The sequence below is a fragment of the Podarcis bocagei genome, assembly GCF_964188305.1.
Source record: "Podarcis bocagei genome assembly, chromosome: 6".
NCBI lineage: Eukaryota > Metazoa > Chordata > Lepidosauria > Squamata > Lacertidae > Podarcis > Podarcis bocagei.
The window spans coordinates 98692722-98714631 of record NC_138130.1 but is presented as its reverse complement, the minus strand read 5'-3'; the positions used below and the strand labels follow the sequence as shown (position 1 = coordinate 98714631).

Here is a 21910-nt window from a genome sequence, read left to right as displayed (position 1 = left end):
GCTAGGTTGGCAGGAGCAGGGACCAAGCAACGGGAGCTCACCCCGTCGCGGGGATTCGAACTGCCGACCTTCTGATCGGCAAGTCCTAGGCTCTGTGGTTTAACCCACAGCGCCACCCGCGTCCCTCCAAGGAAGATAGGTTCACCTAAACAAAAATGTTTTAAGTGGGCACCAGAAAGGGTACCGCAAATATGCCTTCCTGGTGTCAGTAGGCTGGGAGTTTCCATTTGAGCAAGAAAGGACATCTTACCTTTGCTCTTTGCACCATGCATTTCTCATCAGCTGAGATGAATTTCGCCCTGGTTAATCTGCCCCATAATTTCATTGTATTTGGAGGTGACGGCGTCGGCTCTCCTTGTCAGCTGCGCGAGGACACGATACAAGCTGGACACGTGGTAATAGAAATAGCCTTCAGGGTTCTGCCTCTCTTTCTCTTCCTGTTCTTTCAGACGGCTGGCGACATCAGGGTTCTGGTTACTGAGAGGCATCAAGCCACCTTCCACCACCAGCTTGATGGATTTCAGCAGTGTGTAATAATCATACAGATCTTTGCCGCCCGAGTCAGCCTCAGGCGTGTTGTCCTGCCATTCCAAGGGGACGCCCTGGAGAACGCTGGGGAACATCACCGTTTGCTCCATCTTGCGGACCGCAGAGAAGTAATCTTCCATGGTTGCGAGAGGAGAGACTTATTTGAGCCTAAAGCCTCAGGGGATCTCAGGACCGTTAGATGTGAGCGTTCCTTGCTTCCAGTTGGTGTGGCAATTTATGAGCAAGCCTGGGTGGAAACCAGCCGTGGAACGTGTGATCAGGAAGAGGTCCATTGGAGCGGTGGACAACACCCCTCTGTCCTCAGCCAATCACATTTCTCCTCCTCTGGCATCTCATCAGTTGTCTCGTATGTGGTTAGCAATGTGACTTTATTTACAGGTTGGAATGAACCCAAATTAGAGGTGGACTGATTGACCCCAGTTGAAGCCAGGACTTGCTGATCAATAACTGACAAGTCATGATGTGCAGAGTAGAAAACGCCAAGCCAAATCAAGCAATGTTTATTCCCAGAGTTTCAGAATCATTGGAGGACAAAAAACCAGGCTTGCAATAACTACAGAGAGAGCCATTGCTACTCCTGAAGGCAGAGTGTGCTGGGCCCGGGGGTAACCCGTGAAATGCGGTCCAGGACCAGTCCAGAATCCGAAGGTTCTGCTAGGAGTCAGTCTGACAGGGCCAAGGCAGGAAACCAGGCAAGGACAGGTACAGGATCTCAGGCAGGATCTGGCATACAGCAATGTTGCTCCCGCAACCTGGGGCCAGGTCCGACAGCCTTTTATGTTTGTCGGGGTAGCGTCCAGTCCTGATCCCCCGGCGACTCACCTCCCTGTTTCGCCTGAAGGTGAGCACTCCTCCTGCGAGTACTCAGGTCTCTCCTTCTCTCAGACCTCAGTATCTGCAGCTCAGGAGACGTCGGTGGGTTACTAGACCCAGGGGCCGCCTCAGCCTCCCCTGACCCAACCGGTAGTGGAGCAGCTGTAAGTGATGGCCCAGCTGGAGGCAACGAGGTCATCCCCGCATCTGGAGCCAGGGCAGGCTCAGGCCCCTGACTCTGCCCAGCTGGTGCTTGTTGCAGGGTTACCTGTGCAGACTGGGGCTCTTCAGAATCAGGCCCCAGACTTGGTTCAGATGCCGCCTGAGGCAAAGAATCCGGTGCGGAATGAGACTCCTCTGGTTCCGAGTCTGAGTCCCAGGCCATCATACAGAGAAGTCTTGGATGCTCTTAATGCAGGCATCACCAAACCCGGCCCGCCAGATGTTTTGGGAGTCCAACTCCCACCATCCCTAGCTAACAGGACCAGTGGTCAGGGATGATGGGAACTGTAGTCCCAAAACATCTGGAGGGCCGAGTTTGGGGGTGCCTGGCTTAACCCATGCTTGATCTTTCACCAAATCATAGAACCTTAGAGTTGGAAGGGACCCTGAGGGTCATCTAGTCCAACCCCCTGCAATGCAGGAATCTCAGCTAAAGCATCCACGACAGATGGCCATCCAACCTCTGTTTAAAAACCTCCAAGGAAGGGCAGTCCACAACCTCTCATGAAACAGCTTCTCTGTGTTCCACTGCTGAACACCTCTTACGGTCAGAAAGTTTTTCCAAATGCTTAGTCAGAATCTCCTTTCTTGCAGCTTGAAACCATTGGTTCTGTCACGGTCCGGTTCATGGGCGATCAAAGTCCCGGCAGGGGACGGCAGGACCGGGGGCAAGATGGCGGGGTAGGAGCAGGAACGGGGGTCCAGAAGCCAGGAGTCCAGAAGCCAAGAATCCGAGGGTCAGAGAGCTGGGAGTCAAGAAGCCAAGGGTCCGAGGGTCAGGAAGCAAGGGGTCATGAAGTCAGGGGTCCGAGGGTCAGGAAGCAAGGAGTCAAGAAGTCAAGGGTCCAAGGATCAAGAAGCAAGGAGTCAAGAAGTCAAGGGTCTGAGGAGCAAGAAGCAAGGAGTCACGAAGTCAGGGGTCCAAGGATCAAGAAGCAAGGAGTCAAGAAGTCAAGGGTCTGAGGAGCAAGAAGCAAGGAGTCACGAAGTCAGGGGTCCAAGGATCAAGAAGCAAGGAGTCAAGAAGTCAAGGGTCCAAGGATCAAGAAGCAAGGAGTCAAGAAGTCAAGGGTCCGAGGATCAAGAAGCAAGGAGTCACGAAGTCAGGGGTCCAAGGATCAAGAAGCAAGGAGTCAAGAAGTCAAGGGTCTGAGGATCAAGAAGCCGAGGTTCAAGGATCAGGAAGCAAGATGCCAAACGCAGCAAGGCAGGGAACGTGTTGCTGTGCCAAAGCGCCGAAGGGAAATGCTGACCTTATATCCCTTCCTGGCTCTTGCCACCAGGTGCAGTGAGTTACCAAGTGGCCTCACCTGTGTGGCTGTGCCTTGCCTCTCCAGAACAAACTTAGGAAGGCCCCAGTCCTGCAAAGTCCTATTGGTCACAGGGCCTGGCTCCTGCACGCACACCTGACAGGTTCGAATCCTACCCTCCAGAGTGGGAGAAAACAAGCTTGCTCCCTCCTCCATGTGACAGCCCTTCAGATATTTGAAGATGGCTATCCTATCTCTGCAGATGGTGACAGCAGTCCCGAAATTAAAAGACGCCTGCTTCTTGGGAGAAAAGCAATGACAAACCTAGACAGCATCTTAAAAAGCAGAAACATCACCTTGCCAACAAAGGTCTGTATAGTTAAAGCTATGGTTATCCCAGTAGTGATGTATGGAAGTGAGAGCTGGACCATAAAGAAGGCTGATTGCCGAAGAATGGATGCTTTTGAGTTATGGTGCTGGAGAAGACTCTTGAGAGCCCCATGGACTGCAAGAAGATCAAACCTATCCATTCTGAAGGAAATCAGCCCTGAGTGCTCACTGGAAGGACAGATCCTGAAGCTGAGGCTCCAATGCTTTGGCCACCTCATGAGAAGAGAAGACTCCCTGGAAAAGACCCTGATGTTGGGAAAGATGGAGGGCACAAGGAGAAGGGGACGCCAGAGGACGAGATGGTTGGACAGTGTTCTCGAAGCTACCAGCATGAGTTTAACCAAACTGTGGGAGGCAGTGGAAGACAGGAGTGCCTGGCGTGCTCTGGTCCATGGGGTCACGAAGAGTCGGACATGACTAAATGACTAAACAACAACATCCTATCTCCTCTCAGTCTCCTCTTTTCCAGGCTAAACATAGCCAGCTCTTTCAAGCGCTCCTTAGAAGCAGTGCTGTAGGATAGCCACCTCTGAATATCAGCACACCAGTTTCTACCTCCTCTCTTTCAAAAGACTGTGATTATTATTTTTTAAAGCTGTGGAATGGGAAGGAAGGGAATAGAGAACACCGTTGCATGTTAGCTTGAAAACATGCCCACATTGTTATGTGCAAAAGTGCACTGGGAGATAAAGGACCCCTGTTTATTTCAAATGATATGTGTGTGCACAGCCTAAATCGGTGGTGAGAGGGCGATCTGGCTGCGAGATCTGTCACCACGTTGATCGCCAGGGTTGATCCGGTTATGCCATAGTCAATTGGTATAGCCCATGAAGCAGGGAGCCTTCAGAAATTAGTGAGAGCACATTGGAGCATTGCACAGTACTTATTGTTCAAACAGGGGTGTTACAAGCTATTTCCATCTGTGAAATGTTGGAAGGGGCAGGGACAACTACATGGCTAAGGCAGCAATCCTAGAATCAGGGACTTGAGCAGTGCTGGATTTACATATAAACTAAACAAGGTAAAGCTTAGGGTCCCACTCTCTTGGGGGCCCCCAAAAAAATTAAAGAAAAAAAAGCACTGGGTGTACATTTCCAAAATATAAGATAAAAAACAAATAAAATAAAACCTACATACAGCAACAGTGTTTTGTGTTGTGTAGGCTCCTATGATGTGAGTCATGGGCCCCGCCTGCTAGCCTGCTCCCTAAAATATCACTGGTTTGCTCCTTTCTATATATAGGGTGCCTACATTCTGCATGTGCAAATGGCTTTAGGTAGCTATTAGGTCCATAAATTACCATATAGCATATATTCAGCACAAAAAACAGTGACAATTTGTTGTTGACAAAGGACAGCTGGACATATAAAGGGCCCCATTACTTTCAGTAGCTCAGGGTCTCATCAAACCTAAATCCAGCCCTGGACGTGAGTCTTGAACAGGGACAGACTCAACAAAAATCTTGCCTTGATGTTACGGGAAGGTGTACTAGCATTTCTGGATGACACACAGCTCTGTGGTATCACATGTGTTTTCCATCCAGGAGGTCCCAGGATTGATGCTCAGTATCTAAAGACAGGGCTGGGAAGAACTCCCTGTCTGAAATCCTGAAGAGCACCTTGGCAAAATACCCTCTTGGGGGACCTTTCCTGACAGGCAAGGAACAGTCCTCCTGTGAGGGAGCCATTTTGATTTATGCCCCTAACATGAGGTTGCTCCATGGAAAATTAAAAGGGCTGCCTCTAACTTAGGGCTCATTCACTCTTTGCCTTGTCCTGGGATTTTTCTAGTCACGGGTCTGAAAGGTTTTTCTCCCTTCACTTAAGCAGGGAAAACCCATTTGATGCTTGTTCCAATTCAGCAGTAAACAGCAGATTTTCCCAGTAAAAACAGCGGGGGGGGGGGAATCTCTCCGACCCATGACTAGAAACCAGGTAGGGTTGCAATATTTCAAAAAGTACAAAACTGGACACAAAAGCTTTCTCTTTTTTTGGCAAAGGTGGCAAGCTGTTTTTAGGTTTTCTATTGGCCAAAGTTGTTGAGTTTTATTGGCAAATTCTAAAAAAATAAAATAAAAATAGTTTATGAGCTATTTTTTAGGAAATTTGCCAAAAAAACCCCACTTCCGATACGGGTTGCCCACACGCCTGGATTTTCCAGGACATCTTAAAGGATTTCTGAAAATTGTGCCCAGACACTGTTTTCAGTGGAAAGTGTGGATGTGCCCTTAAACACACAGCAACACACACACGAAAAGGCTGAATTGTGGGCAGGGCACTGATGCCCTTCATTTCCTCACAGGTGCCATGTGGTGGCACAGCGCTTGTCTCCAGTGAAAATGATTTCGGATAGGAAACATAATAGGCAAAGAATCTGGAGGAGAGCCATTACCTGTCAGAGTAGTCAACAGCTACAGCACTAGATGAAACAGTGGTCTAGGCCAGTGTTTCCCAACCACTGTTCCGCGGCACACTAGTGTGCCGCGAGATGTTGCCTGGTGTGCCGCGGGAAAAATTAAAAAATTCTAAAGATTTTTTTTTTTAAAGTCAAATTTTCGATTGGGGCGCCGTCACTAGATGACCCCTGGGGTTCCCTCCCTCCCTCCCGCTCTGCGCCTCCCTCCTCCTCCTCCTCCTCCGGGGAGGCCCTTCCTGGCTCTCGGCCAAGGCTTGGCGGCTGCCACTCACTCACTCGCTCGCCCACCCGTCCCTCCATCCCTGCACCCGGCCTCTCCCCCTCCGTCCCCGGCGCGGGGGCTGCCGGGATCCGTAGTCCCCTCGCCCTTGGGCTCCGCGCCCATGCGGGGTGCGCGAACTATGTTTCCCAGCGTGGCCTGGCGGGCCGGGCGTTTTGTTTGAAGCGCTCTTCTCCCGGCCATGGAATGAGCGTGGCGGCGGCGGCCGGGCGGGCAGGGGCTCTTCCGCGCAGACCCCGCGCAGCCTGCCTGCGCCCCCGCGGAGATCGGGCGGCAGGATGGAGCCCGGGGATCCCCGCGGAGGCGGAGCGGCGGCGGAGGAGGCTGCCCCCCAGGTAGGGCTGTGTCGGGGGGGTTTATTTTTGCAATGCTGCATCCGCGCCGGAGGGGACGCATCGGACCGCGGGGAGACCCCTTGGCGGGCGTGCAAGGCAATGCATGCGTGCAGGCGTTGCATGGAGTGCAGTGCAATGCAATGGCAACGCGGCGCCCTGCATGCATGCATGCAACTTCCACCGGCGCTCCGGACTTGGCAGGTGAGGGGGGTCGCCAATGGGTGGCAGAGAGAGCCGGGAGGGCGAAGGGGAGCCGGGGGGGAGCAGCGCTGCTCCCCGAGCCGAGCCCGGGGGGAAACTTCGGCGTCGTTGCGCCGGGTGTTGGAAGCGGAGGCTGGCGGGGGCCCCTCACCTGCAAAACCTGGTCGCCTCTCATATATTTCGTGCATTGCATTCATCGCCCGCTTTCTCCTCCAAGGAGCTCCCGGGGGCGCGCGTGGTTCTCCCCGTGTTATCCTCGCAACAACAGCCCTGCGAGGTGGGTCAGGCGAGTGGCCCAAGGGAGCACCCAGGGATTGTCCTGGCCAGGTGGGGTGATTTGAACCCTGCTCTCTGCCCGGTCTTCGTCCTCATTTAGCCCCCACATGTGCATGACTGTGCATGACTGAGGTTTTCCCTCCTCGTCTTGGCTATGGTGTGAGTCTGTGCTGTTAATTAATGGGGTTCTGCCTTCGGAGAAGATGAGCCAGCCCTCAAGGAGGTGATTATGTAATTTGCTAGCAATTCATGTCCCTCCCGGCGTGACGCTGCGCGCTGACGTCACGGGGCTGTAATGGTGGTGTGCCTCGAGATTTTTTTCATGAAACAAGTGTGCCTTTGCCCAAAAAAGGTTGGGAAACACTGGTCTAGGCAGCTTCAAATGATGCAAAATGCTTTATTAGTCTGAACTAAAAGCAATATTTAAACATCAGAAAGCAATGGAAACCCAAGGCATACGTTTGCCATGGAGTTTATAGATATCAGTTTTGTCCATAAATACCATACAGATAGCCATTTTGTTCACAAATATAATATAGATAGCAATTACGTTCACAAATATAATATAGATAGCAATTACGTTCACAAATATCAGTGCTTGGCTTATTCAAGTAAAGTCCATGCTACACAACGCTGTGGGGTAGATGCTGCAGTCAAGGTCTCTAGATTGTCCATTGAGAGCCTCCTTTGTACAGCCTCAGACAGAGGACCCAAGTTGTACACATGTGCAGGTTCAGAAATGCAGGTAGTCCTGTAAAACGGAAAATGGAAAAGGTGTTAACAAGGTGGGTTGTGTATTAATTTAATCCAAGGGTCCCTGTGACTCAGCCCTAGAACTTTACTGATAACCAACATGGGGTTCTCCTGATTTTATTGGGGTACTACCACTCCCATATTCCCAGTCAAGTTGACCAATGGTCAGGAATGATGGGAGTTCTAATCCGGCAACATTGGAAAGGCACCACGTTAGCTTAGCTTTCCATTGAATAAATAGCCTGAATCCCAAAACTAAGGCCTGAAATATGAATGAAGTAATATAAGATTACCCTCACCACCGAAAGATGGACCTGCCATGTCAGAAAATGGCATTCCGTAGCCCAGCCTGTGTTGACCTGGTGGCTACAACGTCCCTCAACCACAGCCAACAATGGCCACCAAATTAACCAGGAAGGAAGGAAGAGTTTGCAAGCCTATTTTTAAAAGCTCTTTGACTCTGTTAACAGGCAGTGCCGCAACAGGAGACTACAGTACGGTGGTGCAAAATCACCTTTTATCACATCCACTTCTATTGGTTGATGGTCGCAATGTGGAAAGATTAAAAGCATGGATGCATACAAACATGGAAGGAAAGCAGAATTTTTTATTCTGGACACCAGCTGATAGAGCCTTCCACAAGCTGTGCCCGCCAGATCTTTTTGACCACGGTTCCCATAGTCATGTTGGCTGGGCTTAAGAGAGAACACTAGATGGGAGAAGGCCGAGTGAGCCAATAACTCACCTTTGGTGTCCTTGGCGTGTGTCTCACCAGCGGAGAGAGATTTCGTTCTGGTTGATCTGCCCCATGATTTCATTATATTTGGAAGTCACGGCGTTGGCCCTCCTCGTCAGCTGGGTGAGGACGCGGTGCAAGCCAGACACGTGGTAATGGAAGAGATCTTCCAGATCAACCTTCTCCTTGCTCTCCTCTTCCTTGAGGCTGGGATTCTGGAAGTCAAGGGGTGCTAAGCCAACCTCTGCCCTCCCCTTGATGGCTTTTAGCAGAGTGTAATCTTCATACAGGTCTCTCTCGCTGGAGTCTCCGTTGCTCGAGTTGGTCTCGAATGTTTCAGCCTGGTCTTCCAAGGAGACTCCAAGGAGGAGGCTGGGAAACATCACCGTTTGCTCCATCTTGCGGACGGCAGAGACGTATCTTTCCATGGCGATAGGTCGAGAGGGATTCTCTGGATCTGAATTTGACTTCTTTTTCAGGGTCCCAATCTGCGCTGTGCAAGAAAGGTGAGCTGTGTTAGGTTTCAGCCTTGCTGGTGGCAATTTATATAGCAATCTTGGTCACTTCCAGAGAGCCTGAGTGGGGTAGTTCCATGCCAGTTCCAGACCCTCCTTTCCCAGGGAGCCAATCCCAGCTTCCCGTGAATTGCAATAATTTGGCACTGACTCCTCTGTGGCTTGCAATGTGATTTTATTTACAATCTGGATTCTTTCCCAAACTCTTTTGCTCATATCAGCGACTTGGCATAAAGTTGGACGCTTGCGTGTTCAGGTTGTCTTTTTTCTCTCCCCCCCCCCCATAATGAAAGAAAGAGAGACCTAAATTAAGCAAGACTGGTACTAAATTAAACAGCTTTTGGCAAGCCACACTGCTGGGGAACCACAGAAAGACTGCCTTGGTTGGCATTGCATAATTTGCACTCAGTTTGTGATAGCTGGTTCATGCCATCATCTTGCTGCAGGGCACATGAAGCAGAGATGTTGCAGACTGTCTTCAAACCACAGGGCCAGAAAAAGATATTTGGCAAGCAACCTAAGTCTGGGAATCCACGTCCCGTCTGAACATCTATACAGGGTCAAGGGCTGGGCACGAGTCTTTAGCCCAGTCTCCTCTCTGTTTAGACTTCTAATTTCAGGGGCTTGGGCAGAGGTCTGTCTTGCCACCCGCAACATGAAGATGCCAGATGGAAGTTATATTTACTGGGTAATCCCAGTTGTGATGTACGGAAGTGAGAGCTGGACCATAAAGAAGGCTGATTGCTGAAGAATTGATGCTTTTGAATTGTGGTGCTGGAGGAGACTCTTGAGAGTCCCATGGACTGCAAGAAGAACAAACCTATCCATTCTTAAGGAAATCAGCCCTGAGTGCTCACTGGAAGGACAGATCGTGAAGCTGAGGCTCCAGTACTTTGGCCACCTCATGAGAAGAGAAGATTCCCTGGGAAAGACCCTGATGTTGGGAAATATGGAGGGCGCAAGGAGAAGGGGACGACAGAGGACGAGATGGTGGGACAGTGTTCTCGAAGCTACCATCATGAGTTTGTCCAAACTGTGGGAGGCAGTGGAAGACAGGAGTGCCTGGCGTGCTCTGGTCCATGGGGTCACGAAGAGTCGGACACGACTAAACGACTAAACAACAACAACAACAACAATTTTTTATTTGTACCCCGCCCATCTGGCTGGGTTTCCCCACCACTCTGGGCAGCTTCCAACAAAGATTAAAAATACATCAAAATGTCATACATTAAAAACTTCCCTGAACAGGGCTGCCTTCAGATGTCTTCTAAATGTCAGGTAGTTGTTTATCTCCTTGACATCTGATGGGAGGGCGATCCGCAGGGCGGGCGCCACTACCGAGAAGTCCCTCTGCCTGGTTCCATGTAGCTTTGCTTCTTGCAGGGAGGGAACCGCCAGAAGGCCCTCGGCGCTGGGCCTCAGCGTCCGGGCAGAAGGATGGGGGTGGAGACGCTCCTTCAGGTCTACTGGGCCGAGGCCATTTAGGGCTTTAAAGGTCAGCACCAACAAGCTGCTTAGGAATGTAGGAAGGTAACTTATAGAGAGTAATAGAATTGGTCCATCTAGTTCCCACGGCAAGTGCTCTTAAGCTGTTCAGCAAGGGGTCTCAAGAGTTTCAAGCAGGGTCATTGGGCGAGAGACCTTGGGTATAATATACAGTGGTACCTTGGTTCTCAAACTTAATCTGCTCCAGAAGTCCGTTCCAAAACCAAAGCGTTCCAAAACCAAGGTGTGCTTTCCCATAGAAAGTAATGCAAAACGAATTGGTTCCAGACTTTTGAAAACAACCCCTAACACAGCAATTTAACATTAATTTTACTCTCTAAAGAGACAATTGATCCATAAAATGAAAGCAATCGTCAATGTACTGCACTATAAAATAAATAAGTCAGTATTGTAGATGTTAAAAATTAAAATATTTTTTTTTCTTACCTGCACTGATGACAGTCATTGTTTGGATGGGGGGGGGGGTATCCATTTTACGCCAAGAAGCCTTTCTTTTAGGAATTCTAGGTGCCAAAGTCCCAATGGAGCAGAAAAGACTATTTATGTATGTGACCATAGCTGGTCAGATATTAATGGTCCAGAGATGGAAATAAGACAAAGTCCCGGCCAGAGAAGAATGGCAGATTAATTTGATGGACTCTGCTGAAATGGCAAAATTGACCGGAAGAATCAGAAATCAGGAAGACCAAAATTTTAATAAGGAATGGGGGAAATTTATAATTTATCTTAAAAACCTTTATAAAAGGCTAAAAAATCATTAGTAGGCTTGGAATAACACTGGTAGTTTAATGTTGAACTTTGGATATAACGGAGATGAAAAAGAATTAGTACGGTAAAGGGACCCCTGACCATCAGGTCCAGTCATGACCAACTCTGGTGTTGCGGCGCTCATCTCGCTTTATTGGCCGAGGGAGCCGGCTTACAGCTTCCGAGTCATGTGGCCAGCAGGACTAAGCCGCTTCTGGCGAACCAGAGCAGAGCATGGAAACGCCGTTTACTTTCCCACCGGAGCAGTACCTATTTATCTACTTGCACTTTGATGTGCTTTCGAACTGCTAGGTTGGCAGGAGCAGGGACTGAGCAATGGGAGCTCACCCCGTTGCGTGGATTCAAACCGCCGACCTTCTGATTGGCAAGTCCTAGGCTCTGTGGTTTAACCCACAGCGCCGATGCAGGAGGAAATATTCAACAAAAGGACCCACAAAGGGGAAGAGGGAAGGTCATGAGATTCTTTGGAACCTTGTTTTGATGTTGGTTGTTGATAATTGACTGTAAAACTTTAGACTAAAAAACTAAATATGGTAATTTCTTTTTTTAAAAAGAGTTTCAAGCAGGGAAACTCTTTCCTCCCTACCTGGAGGGGGTGAGGACTGAACATGAGATCTTCTGCATGTATAGCAGATGCTCTGCTGCTGAGTATTTCAACTTTTGTGGGTTTATTTACAATGCTGGAGAATGCCTGATCAGTTCTAGCCAGCTGCCTCTTAATGGTCAGCACCAAACAAGAACCAGACACGCATAGACCCAGAATAGAATGTAAATCCTTTTGGATGCTTGACCCCATCAAAACAGTCTTTGAGCAGTGATGTTGTCTTTCAACGGACGAATGAGAGAGAGAGAAAGGGATGTTCTCTGTTTTGGGATGTGTCTCCTGAGCAGTTCATCACAGGCCAGATACACACATGGCTGTCTAGCCAAACAGGGTATTGCCTGGCCTGACAAGTGGGGTGATAACTTGGGCAAAGGGTTTGTGCCACCTGCCCCAGACTGAGTGAGCATATGTTTGCTGAATGATCATCACCCAACCAGACACCAATTGTCAAAGGGAACGCACAAAGTTTGGAAAAAGTTCAGGGATCTTTGTTGCATTTCTAACACCAGACAAACACCAGCCTTTTGGGAACTGGAACTCAGGGTTGTCTAGTGAATGGATTGGCAGCAGATTCAGGGGTCAAATATTGACTTGATAGGTAAAGGTAATAATAATAATAATAATAATAATAATAATAATAATAATAATAATAATAATTTATTTGTCCCCCGCGCATCTGGCTGGGTCTCCCCAGCCACTCTGGGCGGCTTCCAACAAAGATTAAAAATACATTAAAATGTCACACATTAAAAACTTCCCTGAACAGGGCTGCCTTCAGATGTCTTCTAAATGTCAGGTAGTTGTTTATCTCTTTGACATCTGATGGGAGGGCGTTCCACAGAGAGGGCGCCACTACCGAGAAGGCCCTCTGCCTGGTTCCCTGTAGCTTTGCTTCTCGCAATGAGGGAACCGCCAGAAGGCCCTCGGCGCTGGACCTCAGCGTCCGGGCAGAACGATGGGGGTGGAGACGCTCCTTCAAGTCTACTGGGCCGAGGCCGTTTAGGGCTTTAAAGGTCAGCACCAACACTTTGAATTGTGCTCAGAAACGTACTGGGAGCCAATGTAGGTCTTTCGAGACAGGTGTTATGTGGTCTCGGCGGCCGCTCCCAGTCACCAGTCTAGCTGCCACATTCTGGATTAGTTGTAGTTTCCAAGTCACCTTCAAAGGTAGCCCCACATAGAGCGCATTGCACTAGTCCAAGTGGGAGATAAGTAGTGCATGCACCACTCTGGTGAGACAGTCTGCAGACAGGTAGGGTCTCAGCCTGCGTACCCGATGGAGCTGGTAAAGGACCACTGGATGGTTAAGTCCAGTCAAAGTTGACTATGGGGTTGCGACTCTCATCTCGCTTTCAGGCCGAGAGAGACGGTGTAATTAAGGACTACACTGCCTTGTAGTGGTTTTATTAGGGAGTTAGAGAAATTCATGTAGGGAAGTCAATATCTACCAGGCCAAAGAGAACCTTGCCTGTAATGACCAGTGGGATGATACTTGTCAGACATGTCTCTGGTGGCAGGTAATCGAGCCAGCCAGCTCCAGAAGGGGAACTGTGTCCATTTATTGCAGCAAGGAACAGCATTGTGCTGCATGGGGTAGTTGACAAGATGTCATGGACTGGCTGGATTGCAAAGGGTTAGGTGAAAGCCAGATGGCCAGTGCCAATTTGCCAAATGGGAAAATTCCTGCCCAGCCCCAAATACGGCCGTAGAAAAGTCCATAGAAAAGTCAAAACGCCAGTAAACGCAATCAAATTCAGGGTGGGTAGGTGGGAGATCTGATGAAAGAGCAGGGAAGACTGCCGGGCAGGCCACAATTTAACAACCCCTGGGAGTGGGCCCACACGTCCCCATTGGCTGGTTGTGCCCGCCGTCAGAGAAAAGCCCATTCAAGGTCTGCTGGCATTGGCCAATAGCTGGCAGCTAGGCGATCCCAGCTGGATCACTTGTGTGGCCCGAGGCCTGGACGTGACACCGCCCACCGCAGAAGGTGAGCGGACGTCCTCTAACTCTCCACTTTTCCAGACTAAACCTGCCCAGCTCCTTCAACCGTTCCTCATCAGTCCTGGTTTCCAGACCCTTGATCATCTTCGTTGCCCTCCTCTGCACACGTTCCAGCTTCTCAATATCCTTCTTTAATTGATCCTTATTATTTAAATGTTTGCCGCTTTGTTTCCTTCAGGAGGAAGGGTGGGATATAAATTAAAATATTACAATAACAACAACAACAACAACAACAACAACAACAACAACAACAACAGGCCCAGCTACAGGAAGAAGGAACCCTCTAGTTTCCCCATTATGAACGCAGGACTTTCTTGTCTCTTTCAGCTTTAGGGAAAAAAATCCTGCAGAGGGACATCCCGAAGGCCTTTAGGGAGGTATTTTTATATACAGTAGCTGCAGCTCGGATTTTGGTGGCAAAGGGGTGGAAGGAAGAAGAAGCCCCGACAATAACGGACTGGCATAACAAGCTGCAAGAATTTGCTGAAATGGCGCAGTTGACAAATAGCCTGAGAGGCAATTCAAAGCAAAAGTTTATGGAAAAGTGGGATAGATATAAGATACATGTTCAAAAAATACAGTAAAGGTTCGCTATCTATGCTAGCATTCGATTGACGTTGGAGAGAGACTGAGTCGAGAAATAAGACCAAGCGTATATATGGATATAGGAATGTATTAGATAAAATGTAAAGAAATATACAATAATAAGAGTACAGTGGTACCTCGGGTTAAGTACTTCATTCGTTCTGGAGGTCCGTTCTTAACCTGAAACTGTTCTTAACCTGAAGCACCACTTTAGCTAATGGGGCCTTCCGCTGCCGCCGCAGCACAATTTCTGTTCTCATCCTGAAGCAAAGTTCTTAACCCGAGGTACTATTTCTGGGTTAGCGGAGTCTGTAACCTGAAACGTATGTAACCCGAGGTACCACTGTACATTCATTTGTAAAAAAGGAATATACAACGGGATAGGCAAGAAGTCCAAAGTGTTGGTACAAAAATGATCTTGGAATAGTTTTTTGTCTCTGTTTCTTTTTCTTTAAGTATATAAACTTTGTATACATGTTGAAAATTATAGTATAATAAGCCTTGTGATGTAATATGAGAATGTTTACCGAGGTAACATAAAAACTTTAATAAATATATATATATATATATATATATATATATATATATATATATATATATTTAAAAAGGAACAAAAAACCTGCAGAGATGAAATCTCCCTTCACCTTATTTTCCTGGCCTTGCATCAGCTCCCTTCCAGTGCCCTATGGTCTGTTGGCAATGAAGAACTGCAGACACAGCTGAACACTTCGTGTTCTGGCAGAAGGGTTTCCAAAGTGTTTGGCCCATGCCATGCTGAGCGTTGCTTGGGCCAAAACGAATGGGTCAAAAGGAATGGGCGCCATGCAACTTTTCACTTGTCGAGACAAATTTCTCCATCTCTGGAGATGGGTCTTGCTCCAAAGTGGCCGATGATTTCGCCAGCGCTCATCCTAACGCCCAGCACAGCTCTTGTCTATTATCCAGCATTTGCAAAATTGTGTGGCCTTGCTGAGTCCCAGTGAAAGGGTCAAAGCAGTAGGCACAGTTCAGTTCTATTTTGGGCAGATCTGTAAATAAAGCCACATTGTTAGCTGCCAAGAAAGGAAACAGTTGCCTCATATGTTCAAGGATAAAGGTTGCAATTGCCTAAAACGGTGCTAGAGTAGTGTCTTTTTATTGGCACTGAACCTGTCCTGATCACTCGTTGGGTGACTGAGCTCCATCCGGTCTTTTTTTCTTTTTCGAAAATAATTTTTATTTGGTTCTACAGATTTAAGATTATAATCATACCACATCAAATCCACAGTTAAAAGATTCCTCCGGATCTCTGGACTTCCCACCTTCCCCTCCTTGGGTTCTGTTGTTACCCCTTTTCTGCTGCCTCTTTTCCTCATAAACCAAGTTTTCAGTAACTCCATTATATCCCTAGTTTCCATTACAGTGGTACCTTGGGTTACAGACGCTTCAAGTTACAGATGCTTCAGGTTACAGACTCCGCTAACCCAGAAATAGTACCTCAGGTTAAGAACCTTACCTCAGGATGAGAACAGAAATCGTGTGGCGGCAGCAGGAGGCCCCATTAGCTAAAGTGGTACCTCAGGTTAAGAACAGTTTCAGGTTAAGAACGGATCTTTAACCTCTCCCAAGATGAGAGCTGGTATTATGTCCCAAATCCCTCATCCAGTGTATCATTACAGATTTAACCTGTTCAACTTTTGTGTGCCATTCCAAAATCTATCTTCCATCCAGTCTTGCTGCATACATTGTCCTCAATAAGTCTGGAAGATTTAACTACTCTCACCACTTACAGCCCACCTTGAATTGCATTTGGCACCTCAAGATACCTGTAAGCTGTAGACCAGGGGTCGCCAACCTAAGGCCCACGGGCTGGAAGCAACCCACGGAGGCTGTTTAACAGGCCCACAAGCCACCCCCGAGCAGAGCCGCCCGCTCGGCGAGTTCCCACACAATGCGCTAAACCACCGCAGCGCATGGACTCTCTTCTGTGGCTCCGGAAATTGCTTCTGCGCATCCCCAGACTCTGGAAATCGCATCTGCGCATGTCCGCGGTGCCGGAAATCGCTTCTGGGCATGCCCAGATGCAGAAAATCGCTTCTGCACAGGCACAATTTTCGGCATCTGGGCATGCGCAGAAGCGATTTCTGGCACTTCGGACATGCGCAGACGTGATTTCTGGCGTCACGCTGTGCCAGCCTGGCCCACAGAGGATCTCCACGGGAGTGATCTGGCCCATGCCCTTGCTGTAGACCCAGGGAAAATCTCACCTCCTAGCTATGGGAGGTTCCTTCTCTGCTGAGCAGAAGATGGAGTAGCTTCGGAAGAGCCAGACGACACATTTGAAGCTGACTCTGATGGGGGCCAAAAGGGACACGGGTGGCACTGTGGGTTAAACCACAGAGCCTAGAACTTGCCGATTAGAAGGTCGGGGGTTCAAATCCCTGCGGAGGGGTGAGTGCCCATTGTTCGGTCCCTGCTCCTGCCAACCGAGCAGTTCGAAAGGATGTCAAAGTGCAAGTAGATAAATAGGTACCACTCCGGCGGGAAGGTAAATGGCATTTCCGTGTGCTGCTCTGGTTCGCCAGAAGCGGCCAGAAGCGGCTTAGTCAAGCTGTCTGCAGACAAATGCCGGCTCCCTCGGCCTATAGAGTGAGATTAGCGTGCAACCTCAGAGTCGGTCACGACTGGACCTAATGGTTAGGGGTCCTTTTACTGATGGTGGCCAAGAGCTGTATGAATATTACACGCAGGTGAAATCCACGAAGCAGTCAGCAGAAGACATTCACGAGGGGTTCAAAAACCAGGAAGCTGTTTTGTGCTGCTGTGAGGTCATCCATCCTATACTCAGGTTGCATATAGCTGTTTCTTTCTTCTGCTGGTTTCCATGGCATCTTCGGGGAGGGGTAAGATGTTGCAGGTGACCTCTACCCCAGGCCCTGAAGAGGCCATGGACGTGCCAGTCAGAATAGATGGAACTGGGCTAGATGAACACATTGCTTGATCTGGGGCTAAGGCATCTTCCATTGCATCTTCCAACCCTTGCCCTGACCCTGACCATGTATCAGTGTTCAGAGGGGAGCTGGATTTCCAGACTGAAGCCATTGCCAAACATCTTTGCCCACAAAATCTCTGCTTCTCATGACCCCCGCAAAATGGTAGTATGAACCATCTATCACAAATGGAGCCCAAATTATGCAATCATTCTCCTGGCACCCTTCCTGTGCTTGCTGAAGGCCAGGAAAGTGCCTTGCCAAACGTTGTTAGGAAATTTCCATTCAGTGCAAGCCCAGATGATAGCTTGATTTAGATTTCTCTGCCTCTCTCTGATTACTGGTCAGTCTAAAGACAATCTGAGCTCTCAAAAGCCCTAATACAGTGGTACCTCAGGTTAAGTACTTAATTTGTTCCGGAGATCTGTTCTTAACCTGAAACTGTTCTTAACCTGAAGCACCACTTTAGCTAATGGGGCCTCCCGCTGCTGCCGTGCCACCGGAGCACGATTTCTGTTCTCATCCCAAAGCAAAGTTCTTAACCTGAGGTAATGTTTCTGGGTTAGCGGAGTCTGTAACCTGAAGCGTATGTAACCTGATGCGTATGTAACCCGAGGTACCACTTTAGAATCACAGAACTGTAGAGCTGGAAGGGACCTTGAGAGCTTTCTAGTCCAGCTCTTACCACCAGAAAGTTCCTCCTGATGTTTAGCGGGCTCTCTGTTCCTGTAACTTGAATTCATTGGTTCAAGTCCCACCCTCCAGAGCAGGAGAAAACCAGCTTGCTCCAACTTCTACGTGACAGCCTTTCGGATATTTGAAGAAGGCTGTCATATCTCCCCTCAGTCTCCTCTTTTTCCAGGCTAAGCATGCACAGCTCCTTCAACCGTTCCTCATAACACATGGTTTCCAGATCCTTCATCAACTTGGTTGCCCTCCTCTACACCCGTTCCAACTTGTCAACATCCTTCTTAAATTGTGGTGCCCACCCATAATTGGACACAGGACTCCGTGTGTGGTCTGACCAAGGCAGAATAGAGTGGGACTATTACTTCCCTTGATCAGGACACTAGACCTCTGGATGCAGCCTAGAATAGGATTAGCTCTTTTTGCTGCTGCATCACACTGTTGACTTATGCTAAGCTTGTGGTCCACCAAGACCCCAAGATCCTTTTCACATGTACTGCTTGCGAGACAGATGTTCCCCATCATAAATTACTGCAGTTGATTATTCCTGCCTTACATTTGTCCCTGTAGAAATTCACTTTGTTAGTTTTGGCCCAATTCTCCAATCTGTTAAGGTCATCTTGAACCCCGATTCTGTCTTCTGCAGCATTAGCTACCCCTCGCATTTTGCTGTCATCTGCAAATTTGATAAGCATCCCCTCAATTCCTTTGTCCAAGTCATTTAAAAAGAGGTTGAACAAGCCTGCGTCACCCCACTCGGCACTTATTTCCAGGATGATAAGGAACCATTAATGAGCACTCTTTGGGTTTGGTCAGTCAACAAGCTACAAATCCACCTAAAAGTTACCTCATCCAGCCCACAATTTACCCACTTCTCTGGGTTATCATGGGGGACCTTACTGAAATCAAGATACAGTGGTACCTCGGGTTAAGTACTTAATTTGTTCTGGAGGACTGTTCTTAACTTGAAACTATTCTTAACCTGAAGCACCACTTTAGCTAATGGGGCCTCCCGCTGCCGCTGCACGATTTCTGTTCTCATCCTGAAGCAAAGTTCTTAACCTGAGGTAATATTTCTGGGTTAGTAGAGTCTGTAACCTGAAGCGTATGTAACCTGAAGCGTATGTAACCCGAGGTACCACTGTACATAATGTCCACTGCGTCCCCCTGATCCACCAAGTTTGTAACTCTATCAAAGAAAAAAGTGAGATTTGTCTGACATGACTTGTTTTTTAAAAACCCATGCTGGGTCTTAGTAATCACAGCATCCATTTTGAAGTGTGCATAGACTGACTGTTCAATTATCTGTTCAAGGACCCTGGTGGCAAGTAGCTGATAGAGGCAAAAGGGTTTGAGAAAGAATCTGGGAAAGAATCCAGACTGTAAATAAAATCACATTGCAACCCACAGACGAGTCAGTGCCAAATTATTGCAATTCACGAAAAGCTGGGATTGGCTCCCTGGGAAAGGAGGGTCTGGAACTGGCATGGAACTACCCCACTCAGGCTCTCTGGAAGTGACCAAGATTGCTATATAAACTGCCACCAGCAAGGCTGAAACCTAACACAGCTCACCTTTCCTGCACAGCGCAGATTGGGACCCTGAAAAAGAAGTCAAATTCAGATCCGGAGAATCCCTCTCAACCCATCGCCATGGAAAGATACGTCTCTGCGGTCCGCAAGATGGAGCAAACGGTGATGTTTCCCAGCCTCCTCCTTGGAGTCTCCTTGGAAGACCAGGCTGAAACATTTGAGACCAACTCGAGCAACGGAGACTCCAGCGAGAGAGACCTGTATGAAGATTACACTCTGCTAAAAGCCATCAAGGGCAGGGCAGAGGTTGGCTTAGCACCCCTTGACTTCCAGAATCCCAGCCTCAGGGAAGAGGAGAGCAAAGAGAAGGCTGATCTGGAAGATCTCTTCCATTACCACGTGTCCGGCTTGCACCGCGTCCTCACCCAGCTGACGAGGAGGGCCAACGCCGTGACTTCCAAATACAATGAAATCATGGGGCAGATCAACCAGAACGAAATCTCTCTCCGCTGGTGAGACACACGCCAAGGACACCAAAGGTGAGTTATTGGCTCACTCGGCCTTCTCCCACCTATTGTTCTCCCCTAAGCCCAGCCAATGGGACGCGGGTGGCGCTGTTGGTTAAACCACAGAGCCTAGGACTAGCCGATCAGAAGGTCGGCGGTTCGAATCCACATGACGGGGTGAGCTCCCGTTGCTCGGTTCCTGCTCCTGCCAACCAAGCAGTTCGAAAGCACGTGAAGTGCAAGTAGATAAATAGGTACCGCTCCGGCGGGAAGGTAAACGGTGTTTCTGTGCACTGCTCTGGTTCGCCAGAAGCGGCTTAGTCCTGCTGGCCACATGACCTGGAAGCTGTATGCCGGCTCCCTCAGCCAATAAAGCGAGATGAGTGCCGCAACCCCAGAGTCGGCCATGACTGGACCTAGTGGTCAGGGGTCTCTTTACCTTTTTTAAGCCCAGCCAACATGACTATGGGAACCGTGGTCAAAAAGATCTGGTGGGCACAGCTTGTGGAAGGCTCTATCAGCGGGTTTCCTGCATCAAAGTTTCTGCTTTCCTTCCATGTTTGTATGCATCCATGCTTTTAAACTTTCCACATTGCGGCCATCGGCCAATAGAAGTGGATGTGATAAAAGGTGATTTTACACCACCGTACTGTAGTCTCCTGTTGCAGCACTGCCTGTTAACAGAGTCAAAGAGCTTTTAAAAATAGGCTTGCAAACTCTTCCTTCCTTCTTGGTTAATTTGGTGGCCATTGTTGGCTGTGGATGAGGGAAGTTGTAGCCACCAGGTCAACACAGGTTGGGCTACGGAATGTCATTTTCTGACTTGGCAGGTCCATCTTTCGGTGGTGAGAGTAATCTTATATTACTTCATTCATATTGCAGGTCTTAGTTTTGGGATTCAGGCTATTTATTCAGTGGAAAGCTAAGCCAATGTGGTGCCTTCTCAATGTTGCCGGATTAGAACTCCCATCATTCCTGACCATTGGTCAACTTGACTGGGAATATGGGAGTTGTAGTACCCCAAGAACATCAGGAGAACCCCATGTTGGCTATCAGCAGAGTTCTGGGGCTGAGTCTCAGAGACCCTTGGTTTAAATTAAGACACAACCCACCTTGTTAACACCTTTTCCATTTTCTATTTTACAGGGCAACCTGCATTTCTGAACCTGCACATGTGTACAACTTGGGTCCTCTGTCTGAGGCTGTACAAAGGAGGCTCTCAATGGACAATCTAGAGACCTTGACTGCAGCATCTACCCCACAGCGTTGTGTAGCATGGACTTTACTTGAATAAGCCAAGCACTGATATTTGTGAACGTAATTGCTATCTAGATTATATTTGTGAACAAAACAGCTATATGTACGGTATTTATGGATATCTATAAACTCCATGGCAAATGTATGCCTTGGGTTTCCATTGCTTTCTGGTGTTTAAATATTGCTTTTAGTTTAGACTAATAAAGCACTTTGTATCGTTTGAAGCTGCCTAGACCACTGTTTCATCTAGTCCTGTAGTTGTCAACTACCCTGACAGGTAATGGCTCTCATCCAGTGTCTTTGCCTATTATACTTGCTATCTGAAATCATTTTCACTGGAGACAAGCGCTGTGCCATCACATGGCACCTGTGGGGAAATGAAGGCCATCAATGCCCTAGCAGGACCCACAATTCAACTTCCTTCCTTCCTTCCTTCCTTCCTTCCTTCCTTCCTTCCTTCCTTCCTTTCTCTCTTTCTCTCTTTCTCTCTCTCCCTCTGTGTTGGTTTAGGGGCCGCCATTTTCCATGGAGTGATGTCATCACAGGGGTATACATTAGAATGGCAGCTGCAAGAGAGAGCTGCTATTGGCTGTCCCTGCTAGGAGGCCCCACCCCCCAGTATAGTATTTTGCTAAGGGATTCTTCCAACCTAGAGCTGGCCAGGATTTCAGATAGGGATCCCTTCCCAGCCCTGGGGATACTGGGGATTCTACATGGGACTCACACACAGTGCACCACAGAAGCTGGGATAGCTCAGTCA

General features: G+C 48.6%; 1 protein-coding gene and 1 pseudogene across 2 annotated transcripts; one reads left to right on the top strand and one right to left on the bottom strand.

The window, feature by feature from the left end:
* Nucleotides 1-210: 210 nt before the first annotated feature.
* Nucleotides 211-8755, bottom strand: LOC308588528 (uncharacterized protein). The gene is made up of 3 exons (XM_081196941.1): nucleotides 8257-8755; nucleotides 7364-7482; nucleotides 211-685 (listed from the first exon to the last, which is right to left on the bottom strand). The coding sequence occupies exons 1-3, from the start codon at nucleotides 8646-8648 to the stop codon at nucleotides 279-281; spliced, it is 918 nt and encodes a 305-aa protein (XP_081053067.1). The 5' UTR covers nucleotides 8649-8755; the 3' UTR covers nucleotides 211-278.
* A 10624-nt stretch (nucleotides 8756-19379) lies between these two features.
* Nucleotides 19380-21370, top strand: LOC308589229 (mid1-interacting protein 1-B pseudogene; annotated as a pseudogene). Its single transcript, XR_014013521.1, has 2 exons — nucleotides 19380-19926; nucleotides 21040-21370. The product of XR_014013521.1 is annotated as a mid1-interacting protein 1-B pseudogene (transcript).
* Nucleotides 21371-21910: the final 540 nt, after the last annotated feature.

Coding starts and splice junctions, on each gene's coding strand:
- LOC308588528 (XM_081196941.1), bottom strand. CDS start 8,648: ATGGAAAGATACGTCTCTGCCGTCCGCAAGATGGAGCAAACGGTGATG. Junction 7,483..8,256: donor AACGAAATCTCTCTCCGCTG/GTGAGACACACG, acceptor TCCGTTTTACAG/GACTACCTGCATTTCTGAAC. Junction 686..7,363: donor TGCAGCATCTACCCCACAGC/GTTGTGTAGCAT, acceptor GGCTCAAATAAG/TCTCTCCTCTCGCAACCATG.